Source organism: Sebastes umbrosus, unplaced genomic scaffold, assembly GCF_015220745.1.
Source record: "Sebastes umbrosus isolate fSebUmb1 unplaced genomic scaffold, fSebUmb1.pri scaffold_155_arrow_ctg1, whole genome shotgun sequence".
Taxonomy (NCBI): domain Eukaryota; kingdom Metazoa; phylum Chordata; class Actinopteri; order Perciformes; family Sebastidae; genus Sebastes; species Sebastes umbrosus.
This window is the reverse complement of record NW_023618474.1, coordinates 42,116-55,099: the sequence shown is the minus strand read 5'-3', so window position 1 is coordinate 55,099 and position 12,984 is coordinate 42,116. Positions and strand designations below refer to the sequence as shown.

Genomic DNA, 12,984 nt, shown 5'->3' with positions numbered 1-12,984 from the left:
ACAGACTAAGGTAAACTAGATCAGTTCTATATACTCCAGTACAGCAGGAAGAGGTCTGCAGCTACAAGCTGCTACAGCAGCAGCTTCAGCAGCAGCAGCAGCTGCAGCTTCATCAGCAGCAGCAGCAGCAGCAGCTGCAGCTTCATCAGCAGCAGCAGCAGCAGCAGCAGCTTCATCAGCAGCAGCAGCAGCAGCTGCAGCTTCAGCAGCAGCAGCTTCAGCAGCAGCTTCAGCAGCAGCAGCTGCAGCTTCATCAGCAGCAGCAGCAGCAGCAGCAGCAGCTTCAGCAGCAGCAGCAGCAGCAGCTGCAGCTTCAGCAGCAGCTGCTGCTGCTGAAGCTGCAGCTGCTGAAGCTGCTGCTGCTGCAGCAGCAGCTTCAGCAGCAGCAGCTTCAGCAGCAGCAGCAGCAGCAGCTTCAGCAGCAGCAGCAGCAGCTTCAGCAGCAGCAGCAGCAGTTTATTAGTGTGTCTGGCCCTTTAAGGATCGTGCAACTTCCGGTATGATGTGTAGCTTCCGTCTCTCAGTTGAAACGTCACATGCGGAAGTGCCAACATGGAGGACGAAGCTTCCACTGATTCCCTCCTGAGAGAAGGTAAACAACTACAACTACATTACAGCTACATTACAGCTACATTACCTCTACATTACCTCTACATTACCTCTACATTACAGCTACATTACCTCTACATTACAGCTACATTACCTCTACATTACCTCTACATTACCTCTACATTACCTCTACATTACCTCTACATTACCTCTACATTACAGCTACATTACAACTACATTACAGCTACATTACCTCTACATTACAGCTACATTACCTCTACATTACAGCTACATTACCTCTACATTACAGCTACATTACCTCTACATTACAGCTACATTACCTCTACATTACAGCTACATTACCTCTACATTACAGCTACATTACCTCTACATTACAGCTACATTACCTCTACATTACCTCTACATTACCTCTACATTACCTCTACATTACCTCTACATTACAGCTACATTACCTCTACATTACCTCTACATTACAGCTACATTACCTCTACATTACCTCTACATTACCTCTACATTACAGCTACATTACCTCTACATTACAGCTACATTACCTCTACATTACAGCTACATTACCTCTACATTACAGCTACATTACCTCTACATTACAGCTACATTACCTCTACGTTACAGCTACATTACCTCTACATTACAGCTACATTACCTCTACGTTACAGCTACATTACCTCTACATTACAGCTACATTACCTCTACATTACAGCTACATTACCTCTACATTACCTCTACATTACCTCTACATTACCTCTACATTACAGCTACATTACCTCTACATTACAGCTACATTACCTCTACATTACAGCTACATTACAGCTACATTACAGCTACATTACCTCTACATTACAGCTACATTACCTCTACATTACCTCTACATTACCTCTACATTACAGCTACATTACCTCTACATTACAGCTACATTACCTCTACATTACCTCTACATTACCTCTACATTACCTCTACATTACAGCTACATTACCTCTACATTACAGCTACATTACAGCTACATTACAGCTACATTACCTCTACATTACAGCTACATTACAGCTACATTACCTCTACATTACAGCTACATTACAGCTACATTACCTCTACATTACAGCTACATTACCTCTACATTACCTCTACATTACCTCTACATTACATCTACATTACAGCTACATTACAGCTACATTACCTCTACATTACAGCTACATTACCTCTACATTACAGCTACATTACCTCTACATTACAGCTACATTACCTCTACATTACCTCTACATTACCTCTACATTACAGCTACATTACAGCTACATTACAGCTACATTACCTCTACTTACAGCTACATTACCTCTACATTACAGCTACATTACCTCTACATTACAGCTACATTACCTCTACATTACAGCTACATTACCTCTACATTACAGCTACATTACCTCTACATTACAGCTACATTACCTCTACATTACAGCTACATTACCTCTACATTACAGCTACATTACCTCTACATTACCTCTACATTACCTCTACATTACAGCTACATTACAGCTACATTACCTCTACATTACAGCTACATTACCTCTACATTACAGCTACATTACAGCTACATTACAGCTACATTACCTCTACATTACCTCTACATTACAGCTACATTACCTCTACATTACCTCTACATTACAGCTACATTACAGCTACATTACAGCTACATTACCTCTACATTACAGCTACATTACTCTACACTACAGCTACATTCCTCTTACATTAGCTACATTACCTCTACATTACAGCTACATTACCTCTACGTTACAGTACATTACCTCTACATTACAGCTAACATACCTCTACATTACAGCTACATTACCTCTACATTACAGCTACATTACAACTACATTACAGCTACATTACCTCTACGTTACAGCTACATTACCTCTACATTACAGCTACAACCTCTACATTACAGCTACATTACCTCTACGTTACAGTACATTACCTCTACATTACAGCTAACATTACCTCTACATTACAGCTACATTACCTCTACATTACCTCTACATTACTCTACATTACCTCTACATTACCTCTACATACAGCTACATTACCTCTACATTACAGCTACATTACCTCTACATTACAGCTACATTACAGCTACATTACCTCTACATTACAGCTACATTACCTCTACATTACCTCTACATTACCTCTACATTACAGCTACATTACCTCTACATTACAGCTACAGTACCTCTACATTACCTCTACATTACCTCTACATTACCTCTACATTACAGCTACATTACCTCTACATTACAGTACATTACAGCTCATTACCTCTACATTTACAGCTACATTACCTCTACATTACCTCTACATTACCTCTACATTACTCTACATTACAGCTACATTACAGCTAATTACTCTACATACAGCTACATTACCTCTACATTACAGCTACATTACCTCTACATTACCTCTACATTACCTCTACATTACCTATACATTACCTCTACATTACCTCTACATTACAGCTACATTACAGCTACATTACCTCTACGTTACAGCTACATTACCTCTACATTACAGCTACATTACCTCTACATTACAGCTACATTACCTATACATTACAGCTACATTACCTCTACATTACAGCTACATTACCTCTACAATACAGTACATTACCTCTACATTACAGCTACATTACCTCTACATTACCTCTATCATTACCTCTACATTACAGCTACATTACAGCTACATTACCTCTACATTACAGCTACATTACCTTACATTACAGCTACATTACAGCTACATTACAGCTACATTACCTCTACATTACCTCTACATTACCTCTACATTACCTCTACATTACAGCTACATTACAGCTACATTACCTCTACGTTACAGCTACATTACCTCTACATTACAGCTACATTACCTCTACATTACAGCTACATTACAGCTACATTACCTCTACGTTACAGCTACATTACCTCTACATTACAGCTACATTACAGCTACATTACCTCTACATTACAGCTACATTACCTCTACATTACAGCTACATTACCTCTACATTACCTCTACATACCTCTACATTACCTCTACATTACCTCTACATTACAGCTACATTACCTCTACATTACAGCTACATTACCTCTACATTACCTCTACATTACCTCTACATTACCTCTACATTACCTCTACATTACCTCTACATTACAGCTACATTACCTCTACATTACAGCTACATTACAGCTACATTACCTCTACATTACAGCTACATTACCTCTACATTACCTCTACATTACCTCTACATTACCTCTACATTACAGCTACATTACAGCTACATTACCTCTACATTACAGCTACATTACCTCTACATTACAGCTACATTACCTCTACATTACCTCTACATTACCTCTACATTACCTCTACATTACCTCTACATTACAGCTACATTACAGCTACATTACCTCTACGTTACAGCTACATTACCTCTACATTACAGCTACATTACCTCTACATTACAGCTACATTACCTCTACATTACAGCTACATTACCTCTACATTACCTCTACATTACAGCTACATTACAGCTACATTACCTCTACATTACCTCTACATTACAGCTACATACAGCTACATTACAGCTACATTACAGCTACATTACCTCTACATTACCTCTACATTACCTCTACATTACCTCTACATTACCTCTACATTACCTCTACATTACCTCTACATTAGAGCTACATTACCTCTACATTACAGCTACATTACCTCTACATTACAGCTACATTACAGCTACATTACAGCTACATTACCTCTACATTACAGCTACATTACCTCTACATTACCTCTACATTACAGCTACATTACCTCTACATTACCTCTACATTACCTCTACATTACCTCTACATTACCTCTACATTACAGCTACATTACCTCTACATTACAGCTACATTACAGCTACATTACCTCTACAGTACAGCTACATTACCTCTACATTACCTCTACATTACCTCTACATTACCTCTACATTACAGCTACATTACAGCTACATTACCTCTACATTACAGCTACATTACCTCTACATTACAGCTACATTACCTCTACAATTACCTCTACATTACCTCTACATTACCTCTACATTACCTCTACATTACAGCTACATTACCTCTACATTACAGCTACATTACCTCTACATTACAGCTACATTACCTCTACATTACCTCTACATTACCTCTACATTACCTCTACATTACCTCTACATTACAGCTACATTACCTCTACATTACCTCTACATTACAGCTACATTACCTCTACATTACCTCTACATTACCTCTACATTACCTCTACATTACAGCTACATTACCTCTACATTACAGCTACATTACCTCTACATTACCTCTACATTACAGCTACATTACCTCTACGTTACAGCTACATTACCTCTACATTACAGCTACATTACCTCTACGTTACAGCTACATTACCTCTACATTACAGCTACATTACCTCTACATTACAGCTACATTACCTCTACATTACCTCTACATTACCTCTACATTACCTCTACATTACAGCTACATTACCTCTACATTACAGCTACATTACCTCTACATTACAGCTACATTACAGCTACATTACAGCTACATTACCTCTACATTACAGCTACATTACCTCTACATTACCTCTACATTACCTCTCATTACAGCTACATTACCTCTACATTACAGCTACATTACCTCTACATTACCTCTACATTACCTCTACATTACCTCTACATTACAGCTACATTACCTCTACATTACAGCTACATTACAGCTACATTACAGCTACATTACCTCTACATTACAGCTACATTACAGCTACATTACCTCTACATTACAGCTACATTACAGCTACATTACCTCTACATTACAGCTACATTACCTCTACATTACCTCTACATTACCTCTACATTACCTCTACATTACAGCTACATTACCTCTACATTACAGCTACATTACCTCTACATTACAGCTACATTACCTCTACATTACCTCTACATTACTCTACATTACCTCTACATTACCTCTACATTACAGCTACATTACAGCTACATTACCTCTACGTTACAGCTACATTACCTCTACATTACAGCTACATTACCTCTACATTACAGCTACATTACCTCTACATTACAGCTACATTACCTCTACATTACAGCTACATTACCTCTACATTACAGCTACATTACCTCTACATTACAGCTACATTACCTCTACATTACAGCTACATTACCTCTACATTACCTCTACATTACCTCTACATTACAGCTACATTACAGCTACATTACCTCTACATTACAGCTACATTACCTCTACATTACAGCTACATTACAGCTACATTACAGCTACATTACCTCTACATTACCTCTACATTACCTCTACATTACCTCTACATTACAGCTACATTACAGCTACATTACCTCTACGTTACAGCTACATTACCTCTACATTACAGCTACATTACCTCTACATTACAGCTACATTACCTCTACATTACAGCTACATTACCTCTACATTACAGCTACATTACCTCTACGTTACAGCTACATTACCTCTACATTACAGCTACATTACCTCTACATTACAGCTACATTACCTCTACATTACAGCTACATTACAACTACATTACAGCTACATTACCTCTACATTACAGCTACATTACCTCTACATTACAGCTACATTACCTCTACATTACAGCTACATTACAGCTACATTACCTCTACATTACAGCTACATTACCTCTACATTACAGCTACATTACCTCTACATTACCTCTACATTACCTCTACATTACCTCTACATTACCTCTACATTACAGCTACTTACCTCTACATTACAGCTACATTACCTCTACATTACAGCTACATTACAGCTACATTACAGCTACATTACCTCTACATTACAGCTACATTACCTCTACATTACCTCTACATTACCTCTACATTACAGCTACATTACCTCTACATTACAGCTACATTACCTCTACATTACCTCTACATTACCTCTACATTACCTCTACATTACAGCTACATTACCTCTACATTACCTCTACATTACCTCTACATTACAGCTACATTACCTCTACATTACCTCTACATTACCTCTACATTACCTCTACATTACAGCTACATTACAGCTACATTACCTCTACATACAGCTACATTACCTCTACATTACAGCTACATTACCTCTACATTACCTCTACATTACCTCTACATTACCTCTACATTACCTCTACATTACCTCTACATTACAGCTACATTACAGCTACATTACCTCTACGTTACAGCTACATTACCTCTACATTACAGCTACATTACCTCTACATTACAGCTACATTACCTCTACATTACCTCTACATTACAGCTACATTACCTCTACATTACAGCTACATTACCTCTACATTACAGCTACATTACCTCTACATTACCTCTACATTACCTCTACATTACAGCTACATTACAGCTACATTACCTCTACATTACAGCTACATTACCTCTACATTACCTCTACATTACAGCTACATTACAGCTACATTACAGCTACATTACCTCTACATTACCTCTACATTACCTCTACATTACCTCTACATTACAGCTACATTACAGCTACATTACCTCTACGTTACAGCTACATTACCTCTACATTACAGCTACATTACCTCTACATTACAGCTACATTACCTCTACATTACAGCTACATTACCTCTACATTACAGCTACATTACCTCTACGTTACAGCTACATTACCTCTACATACAGCTACATTACAGCTACATTACCTCTACATTACAGCTACATTACCTCTACATTACAGCTACATTACCTCTACATTACCTCTACATTACCTCTACATTACCTCTACATTACCTCTACATTACAGCTACATTACCTCTACATTACAGCTACATTACCTCTACATTACCTCTACATTACCTCTACATTACAGCTACATTACCTCTACATTACCTCTACATTACCTCTACATTACCGCTACATTACATCTACATTACAGCTACATTACAGCTACATTACCTCTACCTTACAGCTACATTACCTCTACATTACCTCTACATTACCTCTACATTACCTCTACATTACAGCTACATTACAGCTACATTACCTCTACATTACAGCTACATTACCTCTACATTACAGCTACATTACCTCTACATTACCTCTACATTACCTCTACATTACCTCTACATTACCTCTACATTACCGCTACATTACCTCTACGTTACAGCTACATTACCTCTACATTACAGCTACATTACCTCTACATTACAGCTACATTACCTCTAATTACAGCTACATTACCTCTACATTACAGCTACATTACCTCTACATTACAGCTACATTACCTCTACATTACAGCTACATTACACTCTACATTACCTCTACATTACAGCTACATTACAGCTACATTACAGCTACATTACAGCTACATTACCTCTACATTACCTCTACATTACCTCTACATTACCTCTACATTACCTCTACATTACCTCTACATTACAGCTACATTACAGCTACATTACCTCTACATTACAGCTACATTACCTCTACATTACAGCTACATTACCTCTACATTACAGCTACATTACCTCTACATTACAGCTACATTACCTCTACATTACAGCTACATTACCTCTACATTACAGCTACATTACCTCTACGTTACAGCTACATTACCTCTACATTACAGCTACATTACAGCTACATTACCTCTACATTACAGCTACATTACCTCTACATTACAGCTACATTACCTCTACATTACCTCTACATTACCTCTACATTACCTCTACATTACAGCTACATTACCTCTACATTACCTCTACATTACAGCTACATTACCTCACATTACAGCTACATTACCTCTACATTACAGCTACATTACAACTACATTACAGCTACATTACCTCTACATTACAGCTACATTACCTCTACATTACAGCTACATTACCTCTACATTACAGCTACATTACCTCTACATTACAGCTACATTACCTCTACATTACAGCTACATTACCTCTACATTACAGCTACATACCTCTACATTACAGCTACATTACCTCTACATTACCTCTACATTACCTCTACATTACCTCTACATTACCTCTACATTACAGCTACATTACCTCTACATTACCTCTACATTACAGCTACATTACCTCTACATTACCTCTACATTACCTCTACATTACAGCTACATTACCTCTACATTACAGCTACATTACCTCTACATTACCTCTACATTACAGCTACATTACCTCTACATTACAGCTACATTACCTCTACGTTACAGCTACATTACCTCTACATTACAGCTACATTACCTCTACGTTACAGCTACATTACCTCTACATTACAGCTACATTACCTCTACATTACAGCTACATTACCTCTACATTACCTCTACATTACCTCTACATTACCTCTACATTACCTCTACATTACAGCTACATTACCTCTACATTACCTCTACATTACAGCTACATTACAGCTACATTACAGCTACATTACCTCTACATTACCTCTACATTACCTCTACATTACCTCTACATTACAGCTACATTACAGCTACATTACCTCTACATTACCTCTACATTACCTCTACATTACCTCTACATTACAGCTACATTACCTCTACATTACAGCTCTACCTCTACAGCTACATTACCTCTTACATTACAGCTACATTACCTCTACATTACCTCTACATTACCTCTACATTACCTCTACATTACCGCTACATTACAGCTACATTACCTCTACATTACAGCTACATTACCTCTACATTACAGCTACATTACCTCTACATTACCTCTACATTACCTCTACATTACCTCTACATTACCTCTACATTACCTCTACATTACAGCTACATTACAGCTACATTACCTCTACGTTACAGCTACATTACCTCTACATTACAGCTACATTACCTCTACATTACAGCTACATTACCTCTACATTACAGCTACATTACCTCTACATTACAGCTACCAATTACCTCTTACATTACAGCTACAATTACCTCTACATTACAGCTACATTACCTCTACATTACCTCTACATACCTCACATTAAGCTACATTACAGCTACATTACCTCTACATTACAGCACATTACCTCTACATTACAGCTACATTACCGTACATACAGCTACATTACCTCTACATTCCCTCTTACATTACCTCTACATTACAGCGACATTACAGCTACATTACCTCTACGTTACAGCTACATTACCTCTTACATTACAGCTACATTACCTCTACATTACAGCTACATTACCTCTACATTACAGCTACATTACTCTACATTACAGCTACATTACCTTCTACATTACAGCTACATTACCTCTACATTACAGCTACATTACCTCTACATTACAGCTACATTACCTCTACATTACCTCTACATTACCTCTACATTACAGCTACATTACAGCTACATTACCTCTACATTACAGCTACATTACCTCTACATTACAGCTACATTACAGCTACATTACAGCTACATTACCTCTACATTACCTCTACATTACCTCTACATTACAGCTACATTACAGCTACATTACCTCTACGTTACAGCTACATTACCTCTACATTACAGCTACATTACCTCTACATTACAGCTACATTACCTCTACATTACAGCTACATTACCTCTACATTACAGCTACATTACCTCTACGTTACAGCTACATTACCTCTACATTACAGCTACATTACCTCTACATTACAGCTACATTACCTCTACATTACAGCTACATTACAACTACATTACAGCTACATTACCTCTACATTACAGCTACATTACCTCTACATTACAGCTACATTACCTCTACATTACAGCTACATTACCTCTACGTTACAGCTACATTACCTCTACATTACAGCTACATTACCTCTACATTACAGCTACATTACCTCTACATTACCTCTACATTACCTCTACATTACCTCTACATTACCTCTACATTACAGCTACTTACCTCTACATTACAGCTACATTACCTCTACATTACAGCTACATTACAGCTACATTACAGCTACATTACCTCTACATTACAGCTACATTACCTCTACATTACCTCTACATTACCTCTACATTACAGCTACATTACCTCTACATTACAGCTACATTACCTCTACATTACCTCTACATTACCTCTACATTACCTCTACATTACAGCTACATTACCTCTACATTACAGCTACATTACAGCTACATTACCTCTACATTACAGCTACATTACCTCTACATTACCTCTACATTACCTCTACATTACCTCTACATTACAGCTACATTACAGCTACATTACCTCTACATTACAGCTACATTACCTCTACATTACCTCTACATTACCTCTACATTACCTCTACATTACCTCTACATTACCTCTACATTACAGCTACATTACAGCTACATTACCTCTACGTTACAGCTACATTACCTCTTACATTACAGCTACATTACCTCTACATTACAGCTACATTACCTCTACATTACAGCTACATTACCTCTACATTACAGCTACATTACCTCTACATTACAGCTACATTACCTCTACATTACAGCTACATTACCTCTACATTACAGCTACATTACCTCTACATTACCTCTACATTACCTCTACATTACAGCTACATTACAGCTACATTACCTCTACATTACAGCTACATTACCTCTACATTCAGCACATTACAGCTACATTACAAGCTACATACCTCTACATTACCTCTACATACCTCTACATTACAGCTTACATTAACAGCTTACTACCTCTACGTTTACAGCTACATTACCTCTACATATCAGCTACATTACCTCTCTTACAGCTACATTAACCTCTACTTACAAGCTACATTCCTCTACATAACAGCTACTTACCTCTACGTTACAGCTACATTTACCTCTATCATTACAGCTACATTACCTCTACATTACAACTACATTACCTCTACATTACAGCTACATTACAACTACATTACAGCTACATTACCTCTACATTACAGCTACATTACCTCTACATAACAGCTACATTACCTCTACATTCCAGCTATCATTTACCTCTACGTTACAGCTAATTACCTCTACTTTACAAGCTACATTACCTCTACTGACAGCTACATTAAACTCTACTTACCTCTACGTTACATCTACATTACCTCTACATTACCCTACATTACAGCTACATTACCTCTACATTACAGCTACATGACCGCTACATTTACAGCTACATTAACGCTACTTACACTACTTACCTCTAGCATTACAGCTACATTACCTCTACATTACCTCTAAATACCTCTACATTACAGCTACATTACCTCTACATTACAGCTACATTACCTCTACATTACCTCTACATTACCTCTACATTACAGCTACATTACCTCTACATTACAGCTACATTACAGCTACATTACCTCTACATTACAGCTACATTACCTCTACATTACAGCTACATTACCTCTACTATTACGCTACATTACAGCTACATACACTCTCATTACAGCTACATTACCTCTAACATTACAGCTACATTACCTCGACAGTAACCTCTACATTACCTCTACCATTACCTCTACATTACAGCTACATTACCAGCTACATTACAGCTACATTACAGCGACATTACCTCTACAGTTACAGCTACAATTACCTCTACATTACAGCTACATTACATCTACATTACAGCCTACATTACCTCTACATTACAGCTAACATTACTTACATTACAGCTACATTACAACTCACATTACAGCTACATTACCTCTACATTAACAGCTACATTACCTCGTACATTATCCGCTACCTTACCTCTACATTACCAGCTACATTACAGCTACATTACATCTACATTACCGCTACATTACCTCTACATTACAGCTCTACATTACCTCTACATTACAGCTACATTACCTCTACATTACCTCTACATTACCTCTACATTACCTCTACATTACCTCTACATTACCTCTACATTACAGCTACATTACAGCTACATTACCTCTACGTTACAGCTACATTACCTCTACATTACAGCTACATTACCTCTACATTACCTCTACATTACATCTACATTACCTCTACATTACATCTACATTACCTCTACATTACAGCTACATTACCTCTACATTACAGCTACATTACCTCTACGTTACAGCTACATTACCTCTACATTACAGCTACATTACATCTACATTACCTCTACATTACAGCTACATTACCTCTACATTACAGCTACATTACCTCTACATTACCTCTACATTACCTCTACATTACCTCTACATTACAGCTACATTACCTATACATTACCTCTACATTACAGCTACATTACCTCTACATTACAGCTA

General features: G+C 37.5%; 1 protein-coding gene across 1 annotated transcript in view; it reads left to right on the top strand.

Moving 5' to 3' along the window:
* Positions 1 to 483: 483 nt before the first annotated feature.
* Positions 484 to 12,984, top strand: part of cog5 (component of oligomeric golgi complex 5) — a 54,539-nt gene continuing 42,038 nt past the window's right edge. The window contains exon 1 of the mRNA XM_037763073.1: positions 484 to 592. Within this exon, the coding sequence (XP_037619001.1) occupies positions 553 to 592 (40 nt within the window). The 5' untranslated portion in view covers positions 484 to 552. The remainder of the gene's footprint in view (positions 593 to 12,984) is intronic.